Below are 22,865 nucleotides of genomic sequence, written 5' to 3'. Positions count from 1 at the left end.
CATTCATTTTAGTGGCTGTGTACAAATTACTTATTGAATCTGTCCTCACCTCCAACTTCACACCTCATGTAGACTGACTAATTACCCTCAATCTCTTTGTTCTGCTTTTCTTAAATACCCCTCAGGTCAGGTAAATAGTGTGAGGTGCATGAGGAAAAGACATCAAAGTCACAAAACAAAACACGAACCTAAAACACTGCAGCTGCTGTAAACTTCTCATTATTCCCTTAGATGCACAAACCACCTCAAGGTAGAACAAATTAAACCAAATGCTATTTAAGGTAAATCCAGTTTACCTGTGCCCTTCCTACTTTCTGAAACCCCGCCTCTCACGGCTAAGAGGACCTAATAAGACAAGCGTGTTTACACTAGAGTTACTTCTGCAAGCTGTGTTTAAGTTTGACCACTGTGGAACCATTCCCTGGAAGACAGGAACACAAGCTGCTACGATGGTAAGTTTTAATATTGTTCATGTAAGAAATTTTGGGTACAGTTTGTTGTGGGGATATTTTTCTGAAGTTTTGTGAGGCACAGAGCTAAAGAGAGATGTTATAGAAAGTGATTTTTAATAGTGAATAAAAGTCAAAACTTTTTACCATCGGCATCAAGCAGTGGTATCTAGAATGGGAGCCTGTAGCTGCTCCATCATTTTTCACTGGCTGCCCAAGCTGCCATGCACCCACATGCTGCAGAAGCAGCCACAGTGTTAATGTTGTCCTCTTTTCTGTTAAACAAAATAGAACATACACAGTTAATACACAGCAAAATGCCACTGGTTGCTGGTGTAACCACAAACTGAGCCAGGCCTTGCTGAAAAATATTCTTTTTCATCTGTGACCTTTCCCTGCATTTTGACAAATGCATGCTGTGATATCTGTTTTCCATGTGAAGAAATATTTGGCTCTGGCCTTGCTGCTGTCTGCTCTGCTGTCACTGTCAAATGCACAGTGCTACAGAATGGCCATAGAACCAGGTAAACTACAACAAAAAACACCTGCATACACAGAGCATATGGTAGCTATACATATGGTGTATACACATGCAAGTTTTCTTTAGTAAAATAATATAAAAAATGTACAAAATGTTGCATTATAATTGTGCCAAAAATATTCAGTCTCACCAGTTTTTTTATCCACTCATAGGCATGACCCGTTGTCAGGACAGTGTGGATAAGACCTGGCATGACGTAGGATCTAAATGGAGAAACAGTCAGTGTATGGACTGTACTTGCACTCAATGTTGTGCTGCGTAAGTACAATTATTAAAACACTGTTACAGTCTTTAACAGGAAAGAAAAATTTCTTATCTGTGTATTTTCTATATCCTGTTTACTTTGTAATTGCAGATATTCCACTCCCACGAGTTTTCCTGAAGACTGTGTGTCAGTGTTTGACCAAAAGGCGTGTAAATACATAGTGCACAAGAAGGATGACCCATCTGTACTGTGTCCAATATTTGGTGCAGTAATGAAATAATGAAATCGTTGCTGAGACACATTTTCTGTTCTTGCTCAAATGACTTAATAAACAGATCGAGTAACCAGTTTCTCTGCAGCATGGCCTTATTGCTATGCATCTTCATGGTTTTACTCCTTTTGCATAACTTTGTATGAGAATTAAAAGAATTTCTAAATCATAAAACACAAGAAATTAATATAAAATTAAATCAAATGTTATTTCTATAGCACTTTTAAAACAAAGTTGTGTACAAAGTGCTTCACACACAGCTTTGACGCTACAGTTTTAAAGGCTCAAATCTCCCCAGCAGACATAATGATATGTTGATAACAAGGTGTGTCAGTTAAAATCTCACCACAGCTTGGCAGCTGATGAGGGTCTGCCAGATTCCTAATGTCTTGCAGAATAAACTGATGCAGATCCAGATACAGTGGAAAATGACACCATGAGAGCAAGTTGGACTGACGGCCAGAGGCAGGATCTGAGAAGAGCAGATTGACATTAAAGTGGATGGAGAAACTCCAAAAATCTAAAACTCCTGTAGATTATATGTCTTCATTATGTGACAGAGACATAACAACATCTGTGGTAGGTTTTGTGCTTGTGTAGTAAAAATTTAAGTTGTGACAGCAGTTTAGAGACTTTTTCCTGGTCTGAAAAAACAGCTAGTCTCCATGTTAGCTGATGATGTCACGCACTGTTAAACTCTGAAAACCAGTGTAACACCGCTCACTTTACACTTAATATGATAAAACACTATTAAAGAATTCACAACACAGGGTGCAACTATGATAGCTTAAGGATTTTTAAACTGTTGTTGTGTTAAACTGTGATTTTTGAAGCACATAGTGATTGGGCAGTTGAGCTACTTCTCCAGTCCACAAGCTTCATCTAATCGTTAGGAGGCTACAACAGATGAAGCAGTTTATTTTTTCAAGTGGAAAACCAAACAAACTTACAATAGGGGAACAACAGCACACAGCAAAACCACATACAACAAACTTTGAACAGTAATCAACTACACCAACACACAACTGAACATTATTTATAAGATTTTTGAACAGATTTACACTACAATATATTCCATGTTGACATCAACCGTCTAAATCTTCCTTTGGATGTTCACCAAACCACACCTGTATTGATGTCATCAACAATGGACCACTTGCTGCTCAGTCCCAACACCTGTAACCATGTTAACTATACACAGCAAAGATGGCGATGGTTGTTACCACAAAATTCTGTTTTGACAGCTTAAAATATTAAAGTTAACAAATCTCCATTTCCTGATGGATACGCATGGTTGCTGTGAAACTATTTTGCTGCTGATGGTTCATGGCCAGGGCAGCATGGTGGCTGAGTGGTTAGCACTGTTGCCTCACAGCAACAAGTTCCTGGGGTCACAACCTGGCTTTTCTGTGTGGAGTTTGCATGTTCTCCCTGTGCTTACATGGACAACAGGCTGACAACATAAACATTTAAACTAGAGGTGAGTCTGAATACTAGTTCATACAGAGTTTCACAGTACTTAGGTGACCGAGTTCATAGTGGTCACTGGTTTAAAAGGAACCACAAGCCACTTATTGCCACTAGGTGGCAGGACAATCTAGCAGATTATGGTATTTCCACTTTTTTGTCTTCAGAGAGAGAGTGTGGGAGAGACAGAGAGAAAGACAGAAAGACAGAGAGAGAGAGAGAGAGAGAGAGAGAAAGAGAGAGAGAGAGCTGAAAAGGAGAGTTTTGTAGACTTGTAAGGAGTTCGACATTCTGGGTCTGATGGTTTCTCTCTTGCATGGCCTTATCGCTAACAAAAAGCAGCACGAGTGGGAGGTTGAGGAGCTCTTCTCCTCTTTGTTCATGCTCTGGACCCAGTGATGACAGGGTCCCAACACCACTGAGACCCACAACAGTCTTTCACTATTTCCTCTCCTGCAACTCCTGAATTACACTCACTGCTCTCTTTTGGATTATTACTTTTTTCAGTGCTGACGACACCTGTGGTGGACTGAAAGAAGAATCTGCAAGGACAATAACATTTTTCTTTTTTTGATTGATTAAATTGATTATCCACCATATCATCTGTATGAAAATTTCTTCAGCTGGAATAATGCCCTCATGCTGGAGTAGAAGCTCCTGGTTTCCAGTGGTATTTTGTGCTACCCTAGTTGTTCTTACTGCTGGACAGAGCCAGGCCAGAAGACTGGCTGGGTCGTCCTCATGCTACGGAGGCTTTGATCTCTACTTTGTTTTGGACAAGTGAGTTACCTGAGACACATTACACTGAGAAGTATTAGAGCAGGTGGACGAAGGTTCCTGTTGATGAATGAAAGCATTTCATGTCAGACGCTATTAGAAACATCAGTTAATATGTTGGTTTCAGTAAGAATCATATGGTATTTTGGATTTTTTTGTTTGTTTTCTTACTCTATTTATCTCCAGTGACTGAAGTTGTCACTAGTCTCTGCTGATGGCCTTGCAAATGGATCTTGATGTAATTATCCGTGCATGATTATGAAAGCATATAAATGCACAAAGTCGTCATGCATTATATTATGCACTTCTCCCAATGAAAGTTGTGGTCTGCCAAAAATGTTCATGATGTCATCACTGTTTCTGATATCATTGCGCCCTCTGGTGTCATGTAATGCAGGAAGTTAAATGGAGTCTGACAGCGTCTACGTTTCAGCATGGCATGCATCCATCAGTTGTTGCTGATTAACAGTGTGTTAGGTGTTCCCCCTATTCGTCAATTAGGGTTGCAGCTTGACACTACTCCTGAATGTTGTGTTTGGTGTTTCTCCTTATTAACATTTGCCATGTAGGCAGTTTGTATCAGACCTGCTTGCCAGTAAGTGCTTCTGCATCATTATTGGAGATGAAGGTTTAGCCTAAGTGCAATGTTAAAAACACTTTACTTATGTATGTAGTCTCTTTTCAGCCATGAGACACAGGCACCTCAGTGAAGTTTTATATGAATAACATTTTTGATTAGTCATGACATGGTTTCTCATTTCTTACTTTATGAGCAATAATCTCATTTCCACGCTTTACAAATTTAGATAAACAGGAAATAATCTCATCAAAACAGTTTAAATTTCCCATTAAGGGTAAGTCCACGCAGTGGTTACCTGCATGGACTTACCTGACTAGGACTTATAGGGAAAGCACTTAATACTAAAGGTAAATATGTACACAGCTCATCTGGCACTGACAGTTAACTTACCCAGACTATTGCCTTTGGACTGCAACAGAGTGCAAACTTGGCTTAAACTTGTTTTTATTACTTTTTTTTTTAACCAGAAGGCAAAATTTTTCCAACTAGGTCAAGACACGTACACACACACACACACTTATCCTCTTATTCTCCAACTCAATCAATTCATTATTTTTTCTTATCTGGAAGATGTGATTGAAGATAGCAGTCTTCCAGCTCCTCTTGTAGATCCATTTTGCAGAGGCTGTCCCTACTTAGATGGTGATGGATTTTCCAGTTGCCCTACAGCACAGGTCACTGTCAATTCCAGGCAGACTAGTTTGTCAGAGGGAAAATTAGGCAAATGTGTGTAATAGAGAGTAACTGTGAGTGTGAACCATGTTTTGATTACAGATTTCTAAAACATTGGTGACCTGACAGCATTTGCTGTCAGACATCAGTTCACTGCATTAGCTATTGCTTTTCCTTTTTTCTCATGAACTCATCTGCCCTTTTTTGCACTGCTGTCCTCCACCTGGCCTCACTGTCCTCTCACAGTATCTGCCTTAACTCTCTTCTCTTCTCGCTCTTCTCCAGTGCTGCACTGCCCTTTCTCCATTAGGTCCAGATGTTTCAGTGTTTCAGCTTGTTGGCTGGCCGGTTTGTGCTGGGACTTGTGTCATGGCAACAATGGAAAAATAGGTGTTTTGAGAAGTATGTCAGGGTGGGAGGTTATAAAAACATAGTTTAAATGTAAGACATTTTGACAAGCATCAACAGTGCTATACTGTTCATTATTACCCTGATGCCATTCTATGTTGATATATGGAGATAATTAGATTAGATGATACATTAAGTATACTGGCAAGTTAATGTATTCCCAAACCTTTAATCCCGTTATCTTTATTTTCTAACAACAACAGAGCAACATCCAGAGGACTTTTGTGGCTATTGTTCTACAATCCAATAGAAACATCAAGTAAAAATGTGAATAACATCAGTTTGGTTTCAACTTTATTAACAAAGGGGGAATAGAGTGCAAGATGGTAAACATCCACACTGACCTAGTTGTGTTCACAAAGCTGGTTGCAGGAAGACTTAATGACTCCAATAACATAGATGTAATTGTAGGAGTATTATAAAGATATTAACAATAATCTTTCCAAAGGTAAGCCAGCTGTGTTGCCTGAAGTATGTAATCATTCAGAACTATTCTCCATGCTCTTTATATTCATCTGTTCCCTATATAAGCACTCTATTTCGTTGATGGATTACTAAATTGTCCCAGGTGCCCAAGGGGGCACAGAAATGCAAAAAGCCTACAAAGAGATACTAAACAACCACAAAACAACTACAAAGATGTGCTAAACAAGTCCCAAAAGGCATTAAGTATCTACAAATGGATGTAAAGAGATGGAAACCAATACCAAGACACACAAAATGACTACAAAGAGACACCACACCACAGAGAGCCACAAAAAAATGGCAAAACAACTTCAAGAAACCACAAAGGCATGAAAAACTACTGCAAAGGGATGCAAAACTATTAGAACTGTTAGAATTATTACTTTTAGACAAAGATGTGGAACAACATACACAAACAACTGCAAAGAAAGATGTGATTACTATGAAGAAATACAAAATGACTACAAAGATGCAAAACAACTACAAAGAGTCCTAAAATTACACAAATCAACCACAAGGAGAACGAAAGAGACTATATCTCTTATATATCTATACAGAATACAGCAAGACCACAAAGAGATACAAAATAACACAAAACGACTACAAAAACATTGAACAACTATTACATATAAACTACTACAAAAACTACATTAGAGTGCAGAATGTGTAGTCATTTGCATCTTTTGTTGTCTGAGGGACTAAGGTGGAGGTTAGGGGGCCTTTAAACATCTATTCTCCAGTCCATGATCTATTGTTACTTTGACAGGCACTCAAACAGTAGCACAGAGATGTAAGGTCATGTAGTTTAGGTGCACAGCAGTGGTTGAAAAAGACATCCTCATATTATTATTATTATATCCCCTCAGATCTGGGAGTGTGCAGAATCACTGGACTGAAATCTACCACTTTGTTGAGCATCTAGCTCATAAATTCATAAGGTAACAAAATCATGACTGTGTCATCAACCATCTGTGGGAAAACATGCAACAAGTTGAAGAGATGACCTAAGCTGCTTTTTCTCTTCTCCTTGCTCCAGCCCACAGTTGCGGATGTCCTTCATTGTGTTCTCCACTGAGGGAAGGATCTTAATGAGCCTGACAGAAGACAGGTGGGTACAGAGCCCCTCAAACCACTTTTAATCCATTGCTGTTCCAACATCCAGCTGAAAGGAATGAGAGTAATACCAGATCTGGACATGGGTCACACACAGTTATAATCCCTCTGCATTTTTATGCCACAAAAGATTCCAGACAGATACTTTCCCTCAACTGTGATCTTTCTATATTGTCGTCAGTCTGGACAACTACTTCATCATGTGGTTTTCGACACAGATGTGCATAATCTTTCCTCAGCAGCCACACAACCCCTCCGCTATTTCACTGCCTCCCTCGTAATGTATTCTACGAAGGGCTCCTCTCTATTTGCGTGACAGTTTCTCAAGCCAATACACACCAATACAGTTTCAATTTAATCATCAGTTACACATTGCAGGTATTTTCCATAAATGCTGCCCTTGTGGAAGCTATTATTCTGTTACCTCGCCTTTACAGTGTCTGGTTTAAGTCAAAAATATTTTCATGAATCTGACAAAATAAATATTGTCAAATAAATTCAATTGTCAAATATGTGGATTACTTTGTCTTCTGAATGTCTGCACAGGGAACGCATACGCAAAGGTCTGGAGGAGCTCCAGAGGGTTCGGCCAGGGGGAGACACCTTCATGCATGAGGGCATCCTGAGGGTGAGTTGCAGCTCAAAGCTGGCATCTGCTTTGTCTCTGCTGTGGTCCTAGAACAAACACTGTACCACAAATGTCCAGTTGTATTACAGCATGGTGTTCTTTCATTCACTGCATACAGCCCATATCTTCTTTTTTCACAGGCCAGCGAACAGATATACTATGGAAACACAGAAGGTGAGTATTATTTATTATTTTATTATTTACTCAGCTAGAAAAACACAGTAAACAGTTTCTAGCGTTAAATGTCGTCATTTTTTTGTGGTCATTTTTTTTTTTTACCACTACAGTAATAAATGATAAACCAAACCCTTTTTCAATTCATGCTTGATTTAGTCTATTTCTAGGAATTTGCTTTAAGTCAGTGGTTCACAACCTAGAGGATGTCCAGGGGGTCTCAAGTTATATCTGAGATTTGCAGTAAGCTCACAAAGTTAGTGAGGACACTGACTTATCATTGCACATTAAAGTGTCACAGGCCAGCTCAGAATAATTATTTCTAAAATGGGAGGTCTGGTGCATTCTTCATAATAGTGTGATATACACACACAATACACCCAATCAAGTAAATTGTGAGTTATCAGAAAAGCAATTAGACTTTACCAAAACTCTAAATAATCAAAGTAATCTTAATCATGTGGCATGTTTATTTTCAGTGGATAAGATGCAAGCATGTGTGACCAAATTCTGTTTGCAGGTTATCGCACTGCCAGTGTTATCATAGCTCTGACAGATGGAGAACTGCACGAAGATCTTTTCTACTACGCTGAGAGAGAGGTGAGAGACATAAAGAATAGGTTAAATGGGTCACACAAATTATAACCAGGCGAAACATGTGACTGAAGATGTAATGGACCACATCAAACGCTGCCTCTTTATACATCATCACTTTGATCCTTTAATCTGGAAAAAACACAGTGAAAATGCCTGTCAGATTTATACATCTCAGCCCAGTAGTTCTCCTTTGCATTTGTAGTGGGATTTATTGATTTATTAGCTCCTCAGACAACTCAGGCACTACAGGTGAAGGTATGTGAAAACCTGGAGATTTCATCAGTTTTCAGTGCCCTCAGAAACATGTTGACAGCTGGGACTCTGATGTTCCCAGTAGCTTGAAATGTTGACTTTCTATTGTCATATGAGTTATGAATAATATTTTCTAATGGGGACATGGTGTTGCCCAACTTGTTATAAATTCTTTGTAGAGACCAGATAAACACAAGCCTTTTTTCGACCTTGTTTTGGATGATGTTGTGCAATACAGAGGTGTAATTGAATCCAGGTGTTTTTTTTTTCCCCCTGTTTTTGCTTTAAACCCATGTGCATACCTGACAGGCCAACCGTTCCCGGAGTCTGGGTGCCTCAGTTTATTGCGTGGGGGTGAAGGACTTCAATGAGACCCAGGTGTGTTGTTGTTTGTATCTTAATGTCTCATGATATCTGGGCTACAGGAGTTGAAAGAGATAGTAAGACATTAAATTTGAATCTTAATAAATCAAAACAATACTTTAAAAACACCTCCAACTATAAAATGCCTTAGATTACATCATTTCACACTTCTGCTCTCATCTTAACATCTATTCTTTCATATCAGTTCAAACTGTTTACACAACCGTTGTAAGTTACAGCCTTCAGTTTGCCAACTCCAGGACAACCAAAGTAAACATATTCTAGTGATTTCAGTTCTCCATGAGAGGTATTTCAAAGTAACAATTTTTACATCACTATCCACAAGTTGATTAGCCTGAACTTTGCAATGTGAGTCAAGAAGTCTATTTTCCTCCTTTGTGTGGTGTGAAAATTGTTTTGTCTTCTGAAACGAGGAAATTACATACATTTGAAAATTGTGTCCATGTGAATTGTCCTAATTGAATCAAGTCTTTTAAGCTTAACTAACTGTGTCTCATTGGACAATTTGAGAGAAACTCCAGCTAACATCTGGATTACCACACAATCACTGTGTGCAGTTGTCATTAATGATTGTAATAACTGTTTTCTTTCTAGCTGGCAAAGATTGCTGATAGTAAGGACCATGTCTTCCCTGTAAATGATGGATTTGAGGCCTTACAAGGCGTCATTGATTCAGTAAGCATTTCAGTTCTACCTATAAATAGATCCAAATAGCTACTGTAATCAAGATATGGTGCTGTAAACATCCATAGGATTTTATTTTATTTTTTTGCTTTATTGAACTTAATTTAGCCTCTACTATCAGTTCTCCTTTTCTCTGTCTCAGCTGCTCTCTATCTTTGTTACACTAATCAGATAGCATGTAAGAAACAAGACAAAATAGGTTTAAAGGATGATAATGTTATTTCATCCATGGAGCCTGGTCAGATTTCCAGGAAAACCAGCTGGGACTGTGACTTTCCTGCTTTTTTCAGTGCAGCCAAACATGAAAAAAACATGTGTGTTGTGTCTCTTCAGACCCACCTCTCTCTTGTTGACTTAAAAAATGTTATGCACTTGCTTGAGAAATGAAAAACAATTTGTCATGAACTTGTTGTTGTCACTGGGATGGGAGGTTTGTTGAGCAGAGTTAAAGGTCAGGCAGCTGACTGTCATCTGGAGTAGATTAAATTCAAACTGACAGCTGTTGTTTCTTACTCATGTGAGTGGGGCAGTGGGTCATGAATCAGTCATTTTTGTCTTCAGAGTTATAGTAGATGTGTTCCTGGGGAGGTGCTATTACAGATAGAGCTGTAGAGCACAAATGAGAGTAAATGGAAAGTTCAGAGACTCCAGTGGCAAACACTTACTTAATAGACACATAAAAGTCACAGCAATAGAACAGATTACCACAATCCAGAAGAAACAGGCACTGATCAAATAAAGAGTCCCAAAACATTATTCTTAAATGGTTTTGAAGCTGTAGGTCCTATTTGTGTGTTTAATGAGGCTGCAATACAAAGGCTGAGAACTGTTGCATTAATGAGATTATTGATTGCTCTTCTCCTCAGATCCTGAAAAGGTCTTGTATTGAGATCCTGGCAGCAGAACCTTCCAGTATCTGCGCAGGAGGTAAGACAAGGATGATTTCCATACTTATGAAGATGTTAAAAAATAAAACTCTTCAGCAAAATGCTTTATAGCAAGCACAAACAAGCTGTCTTGCCAGGGCCAATGTAACACATGCCACACACAATATCTGTACTGGTTCAGAATGACTTAATCCATAACATATGCCAATATGACACAAATCATATCCGTGTTTTTGAGGACTGCTCAGTCATTGTTATACAGAAGAGGCAAGTTTCTTTATTGTAAAGACGTGTTGACATGGCGTGTGTTGGGTTTGTGGTAATAGTTCTAGAGGAACATCAGCATTATACCACATATCAACCATTCAAGCTTTTTCTGACAACAAAATCTCTCTGTCTCTAAAGGCATTTTAAATCAGTAACCACATCGACAAGACAATAGTGGTTGCTGAGAGTGTTCCATATTAAGGTGATGAGGGGTTTGGGTATTCCTTTGAACCAAGAGAACAAAAAATAAACTATTATAAAGTCAAATAATGATTAATTAGTTATTGAGGTGGTATTTCTGCTTCTCTTCCGATCATCTAGAGTCCTTCCAGGTGGTGGTGAGAGGCAACGGTTTCCTCCACGCCAGAAATGTGGATAAAGTTCTGTGCAGCTTCCGAATCAACGACACCCTCACAAAAAGTGAGTGCAACATGACTGAACATCATTGAACTGTTGAAAACAACACTCTCTTATTCACTACATGCTGTTTCTGAATGCATGAGTAATTACTTATTTACACTAAGAACAGCTGGAATGGACAGTTGAGCTAGCAATTCATGTGAAATTGATCTGAATTACGCTTAATTGTGTTTCCCAAAAGTCATTCACAACGTACCCCACACAGCTGGAGTCCTCTTTGATCAAAGAAGCAGCCATGCTGACATTACTGCAGTCACGCTTTTTTCTTTTAAACAACATACTGTGTAATTTTGCAACCTGGAAGAGAGCCAGAAACAAGGCATAAAGGAGAAACAGTACCACACACGAGGCAGGGGGAAAGAAAAGACCTTAAGGATGCAATCTATATACTTACAGTAATAGCCGTGATAACCACTTCCTACCATACACACCACAGTAGCTGCAGGACAGGCTGGTTACATTACAAGATATTTACCAGTGAGGGGGCACAAAGAAAATGTCTGCACCTCTGAGGCAGAAGCAATGAACAGACATGTTTCCACTTTAACCAGGTAGCATGTCAGTGCCAGTGTTTACCCACCCTCATGTCTCAATCTATCAAATTTGGAATCCATAATTTGACCTTAGCTACATTTTTATCTGTAAAATTATCAATCAGCTCTCTTTGAATGTGTTTCAGTGTTGCACTATGGTTAAACAACTGTCTACTTTCATGTTTTTTAACCTCAGTCGTGTAACCAGCCATTTGGTGACATCGTGAGCATTCAGCACAGACATCTTACCCTGTAGATTAAAACTTTGCAACACAGGAAAAATGTCTTTCCAATATTAATCAAATATTAACTAATCTTCAGGATTATTTTTGGCTTGTGCGTGACACTGCTTCCAACTTCTTGCAGACAAACAGCATGGAAACAATTTAAGAAAAATTACCTCCTTATGTCACTCCTATTATACATCCTCCTCCAGATTCATTCACTTCTCTAGATTGTTTAGACACAATTCTCTGGAACTTGTTTAGCTCACATTGGGGATAAACTTTAAATGAAAATAATTAGGCCACAGTTCGCCTGCCTGGAGATAAATATTTGATAGTATATAAGGAAAACCACTTCTTTTACAAAACATTGTGACTCGGCCTCACTGACGCCACTGCTCCAGCTCTTGTACATACTTTGCAAATATGGTGAAATGGTAAAAAGGAAAGCAGCAATATGTAACTATAACATGTGCTGAGCAGATGAACTGGTGTTTGAGTTTCTGCGTCCAGGAAAAAGTAGCAGCAAAAATACAGTCAGGCAAACTGGTGGAGCCATTCCTGAGCGATCCATTGTTTTGGTGACAGATCTTTCAGTGGATAACACTGAACCGTGTGAAAAATGAGGCTTAAAGCAGTTGACATTGTGGAAAATACTCTTCTTTGTTTTCTTTCCAAAAGTCTGAACAATAAAAATGAAGCTCCAGATAGAAGCTAGTTCACTTAGTTTAGCATAGAGACTAGAAACAGGAAAAAATGTAGTCTACTACTGTGAGAAGGTGACAAAAACACCTCTAAAACTCACTGGTATATTGTGTTTAATTAACCTGTACAAAATCCAAGTCTAAAATTGATTGGTGGTTTTACTGTCTGGAGTTTCCACTGTCACAGTGACAAATTATTGCTTCTAGGCAATAAAATGTTTGCTTTAACAACCCATAAATGTGTCATTTATACACAGATTTTTGTATAATTAAGCAAGTAAGTTGTAATATGAGCTACGCTACGAGCCAGGCTGTTACACCTTGGTTTGAGATCAATATTATATATATTGATGTTCCATCTTGTCAAGAAAGCAAATAACTGAATTTCCCAAATAAATGAACTATTGTCAAATGTAATATTAGCCAAGTGTGATAAGTTGAAAACATCCTAAGGAAGTCATATATACAACTAAAATATGGTGAACTTATTGTCAGTCTATTGTAGTTAGTAGTCTCTCAAATGATAGTTTACATCTGCCATTTTAAGCAATTATTCCCATCAAATCTATCCTGGATGTTTCTGTAAAGTGTCCTCTTTTCTTGCTTTAGGAGTGTAAGGCCATTCTGAAGGGTGCAAAGAGTGGGTGCAGAGATGAAGTCTGAGCGAGACCATATCTGGCCCTGTTTGTTTTGGCACAGAGCTGTTTTGGCAGCGTTGATCTCCCCCCTCCTCTCGTCGTACAGAGCATTTCTAGGGAGAAGCAGTTGCATCCTATGTGACTGCTTGTGTTGATTTCCTCAGTACTGGGGTATGCTCTCCACTTGCCAGAAGAAACAGACAGGCTTGGGCGACAATGTTTGCTGGAGCCACTTTCCTAAAAGCCAGCTGGACAGTGAAAAGACCTACATTTTTCCTGAAAAACAACAGCTCTGGCAAAATAATTGTTCAGATAGTATACTGATGTTTCAGAAAACAGATACAGATGTGCTTGTTTTGAAGAAACTCATCAGACAGCCTGCTAATTGAGTTAAACTGAAAGATGTGGCATCATTAACCTTTGTGAACATGTGCCCCTCTCTTGTTGCCCAGTACTTGCTGAAATACAATAAAATCATGTGGGGGTAATCAGTAGATTAATCTTATTGTAATCAAGCTAAACAATGACAGGACCTGAAATGTGATTCAAGTCATTATGGTGGATAAAACCTTTTGGTTCATGAGCTTTGTGGATCAGTGGATAATACTGACCACTTGGCTGATGCTTTTGCTGTTTTTAATGATCCCATTCCCTCTTCTCTTCCAGTGGTGAAGCCTTTGACTGTGGAAGATACATATCTTCTCTGCCCTGCACCAGTGCTTCAAGATGAGGGGATGTAAGTACTATAATTTATTTAAATAAATGTTGAGGTTTCATATGACACCATCTACTCTATTTTTCTAAGGCACCGCGCAAATGACAGCTGAGACATTTTCCCTTTTCTTTTCCAGGGCAGCAAACCTTTATGTCAGTATGAATGAAGGTCTTAGTTTCATCTCCAGTTCGGTCACCATTACCACTGTGGGCTGTGTGAGTAACGTAACGGCATTTACTTTCAAAACTCTGGTCCTTTTGCAGTCACAACGCAATACAAAAGAAGCACTTAATAGAAAACAAACCACCTGAAATAGGGCAACACAATCTTAAAAGGATGTCTAAATTATGGCTGCAACTAAATAATTTAAGTGTCAGCCAGTAACACCAAAAGAGGCTCAGAAAACATTAGGCTTTGAGAAACAGTTTACATCTGTTTAATGCTCTCTACATATCCCATCAGTCTGTGTTGTTCTGTCTCTGTCATAGTCTGATGGGACCATCCTGGCCATAGCACTGCTCATCCTGATGCTGCTCCTGGTCTTGGCACTTCTCTGGTGGTTCTGGCCTCTCTGCTGCACTGTGGTGAGTTCTCTAAGCCACTAATGCAATAATAACATGCACACATGTTGCGTTACAGATAGCTTCTGGTCTACTTTCTGCAAATTCTAGATGACTTCAAACACTTTTTGGATGCAACACTGTTGCTTGCAGACAAAGGGAAGAGAGAAATGTCTTTTCTGGCTAAGGCATCTTCTTAACATTCACATGGTGAGGGGGTTAGGGTCTATGAGTCAGCACGGGCATATGGCTGGTTTGGATCTTTGCACAACAAAAACAGGTTTAAACTTCCAGCTGAATGTGTGTTTAAGTAATTGTGCATCTGTTGAAATTGTTTGTTTACATAGGTCAAAGGTTACTTCCAAGTAGCTCAATACTCTCTCACTAATTCATTGGAAGAGCTACAACTTAGCAATCAGTAACGACTGAATGATTTCATTTTCCAGCTATGTATGAAAGCAAAAACCACACAGGCTGAATAGTTGGGGCTAATATCTTTGTTACAAAGGCTTTTACAACAACATTTTCCAGAAATAGAAACGGTCCTCTGCTCTGCATACAGTAAAAAGAGGAAATGCATCTTGAAAAAAACATGTCTCTGCCATTATTTAGACAGTGGTAAAACTGCCAGCATCACAATACTTCAACAAACTCTCTTGTTACCAGCTGCTCTCTGACAAAATCTGTATTTCTCCTTTCAAATAAATAGTCAAATGTCTTTTCAAAACCCACTCCAACATATCTAGTGCTGCCAAAGAGAGATGTCAAGTTTTACAACATGGCTATCCCACTCTTTACTTTTTCTGTTCTCGTCCATTTGGTTGCACACTCAAGTCCGTGCAGCAAGTCTGTTTAGGAAAGCAATGCTGAGTTACCATGGGGAATCGTTTTGTGTTCCAGGAATTGGAGAAGCATCTAGGAAAGTCACAAATAAGATTCAGAATCATTTAATTTGCCAAGCGAATTTAATTTAGAAGAGACTGTCTTTATTACACTGGGGGAAAAAACACTGACAATGTGGCAACATACTGTAATATGGAGGCAAAAAGGTAAAAGGGGACAGTGCAAGATATAGACTAAACTATGCATGCTTAAAAATACATCTGTAGTCCAGCAAAGTTGGCAGCTGTTCAATGTATTTTGAAAACAAAACTACCTGGAAAACGAGTAAAAATCAGAAAAATAGGAAAAACAACAATTACAAATACTATAAACGTTTATGGATATCATTTCTCCATACAGAATAAAAGACTAAATACTGCAGTATTTACGAGCCCATTACCCCTCTAATCAACAACCTCAGGCCAAAAAAATCTGGATAGCAGATTTCTAGGTCAGCGCATTGCTCTTGTAAGTAGGAAAACACAATTCCTCAGCCATGTGCTGTTGTGTAACTATCTTGTTGCATACAAAAAGCACATTGCTCAGACATGCAGATTATATAAAAATATCTTTTGATTCACTTGTTTGTGACTTCTGTCGTCTTCTGATGCATAACTTACACCTTCCTTTTTTTCCCCTCATGATGTCTGTGTTTTTTTTTCCCCTCAACAGATCATTCATGAACCGCCTCCGCCTGCTGTGGAGGACAGTTCGGTAGGAGCTGCACCATCTACACTTGATCTGTTTCTTATGACTTGAAAAACAAAGCTCATTATTTAAGATTTAGACAGTTAACAGTGTTTAGGTTCTGTAATTGTTGAGTTTTGAGTGATATTGTAAACCTCAATGACTGCGTAATTCACTCACTCCCTGATTAAAAAAAAACTCACTTGTAATAACATTGAAATCCAGATTTTTTTTACTGTTTTTCCACTTTCTTCTAATTTACAGACAGTAGTTCATGTTTTTCCAAGTCAGTTTCCATGTACAACTGAATAATAACATTATTTCACATGAATGTAATTGACAAATTCATGTCATTAAAATAGATTTTTACTGTCCAGAAACACAATGCAATAGCACCCTGCTAGATTGCAACTGTGGAACATATCAGGCAGCAATTATTTGCACTACTTAAATAAGAAGTAGGTTTAACTGGGGAATTTATTTCAAGACTCCAGTGGCAACCATGGCTGCAACAACTTTCAGCCTCATTATGGCTTCCCCTGTATGACATCAAGGCAGATTATGAGTCAGACAGGGTGTATTAAAGAGCTGAAACTTTGCAACTTTGGGCCAGTGGGCTTTCTAATTTCCTCTGATCTGACAACCAGCACAAGGAGGGCAGAAATGAGGGCTGGGGTTGGAGTAGGGATTGCAGGCAGAAAGGTATTTACTTCAAAACTACCATGTGAGCATAGTAGTGACAGGAGATATTTTCACTACATGATTATATGTGATGTTATATATTGTTGATTATATATGTATATGCATGTAAAAACTGAAAAATTTGAAAAAATGATTCTTTTATGTAAACGAGTCAAATATAAACTGCACTTCCTCTTACTATTTCACAGGATGATGAAGACTTTGAAACCCCTAAGAAGAAATGGCCAACTGTAGATGCGTCATATTATGGAGGAAGAGGAGTTGGGGGCATCAAAAGGATGGAGGTGAGATCTAGAAAATCACAAGTAATCTAAGTTATCTGTTGTTTCAATTAACAAGGGTAAGGGTAATAAAAATAATCTGCTAAGATCTAACAGGCATTTCTAATTAAGGATCACAACACATTCAGATGGTTTACAGAACTATAGAGCTCTTAATCTAACTCACATCAACCTGTACTGGGCCTGCACTGCAATGAACTGTCTCATCTATAATTTCCAGATCTCACTGACCTATAATTTGCCAGTGATCTAAAACACCAGTGATGTGGCACCGTCACATATTTCTGACTGTCCATTGTTAGGTTCGATGGGGGGAGAAAGGCTCAACTGAAGAAGGAGCTAAGCTGGAAAAGGCCAAAAACGCTAAAGTGAAGATGCCTGAGCAGGAATATATGCCACCTCCCACACGGGTTCTCAACAATGGCATGCACAAACCCCCGGGCCCACGCAAGTGGTACTCGCCCATCAAGGTACCACAGCAATCAGCAAGAAAGGCTCTTTAAACTGTCTGTTTAAAACAAAAAGAATAAGAAATGGAGGATTTGTGACATATTTGTCACAGTAAGTCTATGAATATAGCTCAGTTGATGCTATTTAACATCATTTAGCCCTGCTAGGACAAACCTTTATCAGCTGTTTGCATGTGCACTGCTGAATATACAGTAGAGCATCTGTTAGGAATTACCCAATGTTAATCTGGCAGAGGATATGTAAGTAATAGCATTATTAAAATGTAGTGAAAGTAGAGGGAGATGTGTAAAGGTAATAATGCTTAGGTGACTACCAGCACAGACCCTTTCTCCAGGGCTTGCATTGGGTTAAAGGAGTCATTCCAAAGCCTCCCCAGTCAGCAGGGGATTGCTAATAGAAACCAGACTCCTATTGGACTAACCTCCAGGGAGCAAGGCTGCACAGCCAGCAGTTTTGTGAAGAAAAACAGCTGCATTGTCTGCCCTTATCCTCAAAGTATGCTGTGCTTAAAACTATGCAGTTAGTTCAGACTGAAGTGAAACCATTTCAGTTTGTCACTTTGGAAGGATATAGGGATGAGATGATACCAGTCATATTGTTGCAACTCAAGTTAGGTGCTCAGCATGGAACTGAGTTTCTGAGTAGCACAGAACACAAAAGGAATGATGCCTAAACATGTTTTTTCAATAAAGAGGAGCACTTTTTTCTTAAGAATGAAAGAAATCTAGGACCACTGTAACAATATTATTTTGACTCCTCCTCTGTTTCCACAGAGCAAACTGGATGCACTGTGGGTACTTATAAGAAAAGGCTATGACCGTGTGTCTGTAATGAGACCCCATCCGGGTGACAAGGTAAGCACAACACAAAAGGTACAGAGGTAAAAGTTAAACATGCATCACTAACCAGCCTGTATCTCATTGACAGGCATAAGGCCTTGGATGAGTGTTAGTGTTTGGCAAACGATGAGATTCTTATGTCTCTAAAAATGTTGAAATAATGGACCAGCTGTGAACAATGACTTGAGCACAGTAGGACTCAATGGGAAAACGTGTGGTGAGTTGGGATTTAGACTGTAGTATGTGGCTACAGTGCATTATAATGTACAGATGTCTGGTGAAGTCATAATAAAGAGGCCAGATGTAGTGGGGTGGGGGGTGGGGTGGATGACTTTTACTGCAGAGTTGACATGTAGCCTGCGAGAGTGGGAAAAAAGTAAATAAATCTGAGGGAATTCTGTATATAACAATCTGTCACCCGCAAGAGTTTATGTTAACGGTCATGTTTCCCTGAGTAAGACAGAAAATCACACTGCAGTAAGACGAGTCAATTCTCTGAAAGTTAAAAAGAAACTCTATGCATTTGTATTTAGGATAATTTGTCAGTAAGGCTACTTTACTTTACACACGCGCAGCTTCGAAGAATATCGAGCTGAAGGTTGGAGAACAATACAATGAAACAATACGTATTTGACTAAGTGTAATGCATGACAGTCAGCAGGACAAAGCTAACTTAAATAAGAAGGACAAGGAAATTTTTAACTTGATTCTTGACTTATGTGCAAGTGAGGATTCACTGGATCACAGAAATCCTTCCCAGACTCTTGATAGGAATAAACGGTATAGATCATAGATGCATAAATGGCAAATGCTGCCAAACTAGCTATGAAAAGCAAAAACTCTGGGTCTAGTATGATAGGCTGTTAAATCACAGAAAGACTAGCATACCTTACTGCACTCAGTGAACCAGTGTCACTAACTATAGCAAACCCACTGCTCTAGAGGTAAACGCATGAGTTCTCCCCACTTTGAAGCTCTTCATTAGTGCACTGGGGGGAAAAAATCATTTCTACTATTCTATTGTACAGACTTGTTTTCCAGTAAACAAGTTTGTTCTGGTTGCAATTAGGATTCTCTTGTCAAAGCTGTGCTTTTATAACTTAAAACATGAATCTACTGATCCTACTAATTTATTAAGAGAATTAAACAGCGCAGCTATCACATACATTTCTTCTTTCTACTGACAGATTTTGTACAGTACTGCGCAGTGGTCCCACACATATGAAGATCCATGATATTCATTGTCCATCAGGCGCTAAAGGAATAAAAAAAATGTATATATAGTTTAGGGTTTGTCTTTCCATCCTCGCTTCATTATTCCAGATATTGTCTCAGAAGTTTTCATCCTGGTGGTAAACGAGAGCAGCCCTGTCATTCTTTATCAGTCCAACTCCCTGATGGCCTAAGTGCAGCTGCTCCAGGCTGTAGCTAGTTCCTGGATAAAGATGTTTTACATGACATCACTTTGGTTTGGACCCATGACAGTGGCGGCAGGTTTACTTGTCCAGCTGAGGACATACTGTACACATATAACTGTCCATAACTCAAGCTGTGATTGAGAATTACAGCACATGTAGACCTATCAATAAAATGCACTCATGTAGCCTACTGTAACTGTGTGTTGACAGTCAGAAAGGCGTCCCTGTCTGAGAGACAGTACCATCTGCTGTAGTCATCAGCCCAAGAAAGCATCTTTGACTAATGTACACTACGTTTTGCAGAAAAATCACAATGGGATGTGCTGTATTTATAGATGTAATGTAGATATTTATTTTGTGTCGTACCCTTGCTGCTGTAACATTGAGAATTTCCCCGCTGTGGGACAAATAAAGATTCATCTCATCTTAAAAATGACTGAGGTGCAGCCATGATGCAAAGTTAATATGGTTTGTGAAATGTCCAAAACTAGATTTTCTGCTCACTAAAGTAAGCCAGTGGGTGTACATTATTCAGATTTATTCTTAATCAGAGAGTGATTTTCAGACCAAGTGGTTTCAGTTAAGCGACCTAGCCACATGGTCCTCTCTGTCCTTTTAATTGCTCCACTGATTTACCCACACGCAGTCACTGCTCTGGGCGTGCAGAGACATGCACATCTTATTATGCGTCAGAAAACTTGGCAATGTAGTGGGGTATGATGCTTAGGGAAAACTGGCCTTTTAGCAGGACAGAAAAACTAAGTGACATCGTCAATGGAACAGAAAATACATTTCCTTAGTTTTCATACAGACCAGTGTTAATGGTCATCACTATGTTCTTCTAAAACCTGATCTGTTTTCAAATTTCAGGGCAGATGCATGAACTTCACTCGGATAAAGTCTCCCCCTCCTCGCTACCCACACTACAACCACCATCCATCTCCCATCTACAACCCTTCCAGCATGAATCCGCCTCCGCCACAGGGCACTCTCCCACCGACTCCCAGCAGCTCTCCATCATCTCCATTGTTCTCCTCTACCCTTCCACCACTGCCTCCAACACCTCCTCCGACCTCCACCACACCCTTCCCTCTGATCACTCCTCCCCCTTACACACCACCTCCTGACCGGGCTCTTCCTCCGACCACTCTGCAAATACCTGCCCCTTCAGCACTCACACCTACCCCTCCACTCTCTGTCTCCCCAGCTGGCTCCCTGCCTCCTCCTCCACAGGGACCTCCACCTGGGCGAGCTCCCCCACCTGTCCGCCCACCGCCTCGCCCTGGTCTGTAGAGTAGTGACGGAAGACAGGAGGGTCTTACACAAATTTGGAAAAAGGCAACATGGGTCACATTCCAATTCCCTTAACTAATTGTTCTTTACTCCTGGATCGTTCCATCCGACAGCTCTTATTCCTGCTCTGATGAGCGAGGAGGGAGGAGGCTGCAAGGAGGAGACATAAAAAAGGACACAGAAACCATCCTTCGTGAAAGTTTTTTTATGGACTCACACACCCGTTTATCGGAAATCAGTTTATTGAATGCTTCAGATGAAGGATCAGAGGAAATTATGGACATCTCATGTCTTTTTAAATGCATTTTCTTGATTTTTCTATCCTCACATTTTTTCCTTGCATCTTAAGCGGCTGGGATTAAGATGCAAGGAAAAGATGCAAATGAAGGAAATGTGGATGCAGTTAAGGGAATTGAGATGTGCCTGTGAAGTCCCACCAGCATAAAGCACTTGACCATCCTTGATTGTACCTGCAAGCGAGGACATGTAAGTGCCTCATGCCATGCTCGGCAGGCTGTGTCCTATCTGCCTTGTGAAGAGGAGCAGTAAAGACTTATTTTGAGCTATTTGTCTACAGTGACTTTTGTACACATCTAGCAACTGCTCTGATGCTTGAATTACACATTCCCTGTAAATGAGGTCATGCAGGCCAGCGCAAAAACATTTGCCTTCATGATCCTCAGAGCTGCTTCAAGCCCTGTTATCCCCTCCATGAATCCAGACCACGCAGCGGAACAACAACTTGTACTAATGCCTCTGTACATACATCTTCAACAAGGAGCACAGTCTTGTTTATATCCTGACACAAACATTCCCATCTATCCTGATATCAGATTTGGAGGAATCTGCAAAGCCCTGCTTTTTGTATTCTTCAATGTTGAGCAATTGCATGCAAAAGTGTTTGAGTCAGCATTTTTTATAACATTCCTACCTTGTTCTATAAAACATAAATACATTTGCCATATTGAGAGTTTTCATTTCTGGGGTTAGAAAAGCAATAATTACTGATAAACATGTAGGCGTAGAGAAACAGCAATATCTATACTTGCATATTATTTCCAGGCTGTCTCAAACCATCCTCATATGAGTTATAGCTGGCCCATTTTCTGTGAACATCAAACAAAATATAAATAAATAATATAAATTCTATAACTATATCTGACCTGACTAAGGCCACTGTAGTCAGTGGTACACCTGCATTTGCTGTGCGTCTCAAAATATGGAATCAGGGAAAAGCTTTGCACATTGTCTTGTTTATCCAGCTATAGCCTCCTACAACAGCTGGGTTTCATGTAAATAATCTTTTTGATTTAACCAAGTGTGTTCAGATATGTGTGTCTGAGTGTGTGTATGTCCGTGTATGTGAGGAAGAAATTCACTAGTCTATATTATGTATCACTAACCTCCAGTCCCACACCAGCCTAACCTGAGTCCATTGACAAGTTTATCAGCTTAAAGAAAAAGTATTTCTGTTCGTGCTTTCAATTTCTCAAAGCCTGAATGATGATAAACACATGCTGGTTCATGAGTCACATAATGGTCCTTGTAGGTTAAACAGAAGGTTAATATGAAGTGATTCGTCGATATCAGATAGTCACAGCAGAATGCAAAGCAGGTTGCAAGGCCAGCTTTAGCTATCAGAAATGTACGCAACTTTTCAACCATACAGTATGTAGA

At 39.4% G+C, this 22,865-nt stretch overlaps 2 protein-coding genes across 2 annotated transcripts; both read left to right on the top strand.

The window, feature by feature from the left end:
• Positions 1-322: 322 nt before the first annotated feature.
• Positions 323-1,542, top strand: LOC113139180 (beta-microseminoprotein). Its single transcript, XM_026322207.1, has 4 exons — positions 323-452; positions 892-973; positions 1,143-1,248; positions 1,346-1,542. Exons 1-4 carry the CDS (start codon positions 450-452, stop codon positions 1,473-1,475), a joined length of 321 nt encoding a protein of 106 aa, XP_026177992.1. The 5' UTR covers positions 323-449; the 3' UTR covers positions 1,476-1,542.
• Positions 1,543-3,181: 1,639 nt separating this feature from the next.
• Positions 3,182-22,831, top strand: antxr1a (ANTXR cell adhesion molecule 1a). The gene is made up of 18 exons (XM_026322555.1): positions 3,182-3,713; positions 6,702-6,773; positions 6,872-6,943; positions 7,495-7,576; positions 7,717-7,750; positions 8,271-8,350; positions 8,909-8,977; positions 9,578-9,658; positions 10,534-10,594; positions 11,143-11,241; positions 14,007-14,076; positions 14,192-14,270; positions 14,544-14,639; positions 16,170-16,211; positions 17,075-17,170; positions 17,470-17,637; positions 18,412-18,492; positions 20,766-22,831. The coding sequence occupies exons 1-18, from the start codon at positions 3,541-3,543 to the stop codon at positions 21,186-21,188; spliced, it is 1,878 nt and encodes a 625-aa protein (XP_026178340.1). The 5' UTR covers positions 3,182-3,540; the 3' UTR covers positions 21,189-22,831.
• The last annotated feature ends 34 nt before the right edge of the window (positions 22,832-22,865 follow it).

This window comes from Mastacembelus armatus, chromosome 9 (genome assembly GCF_900324485.2).
Source record: "Mastacembelus armatus chromosome 9, fMasArm1.2, whole genome shotgun sequence".
NCBI classification, from domain to species: domain Eukaryota; kingdom Metazoa; phylum Chordata; class Actinopteri; order Synbranchiformes; family Mastacembelidae; genus Mastacembelus; species Mastacembelus armatus.
The sequence above is the reverse complement of the archived record's forward strand: the minus strand, read 5'-3'. Positions and strand labels throughout refer to the sequence as shown.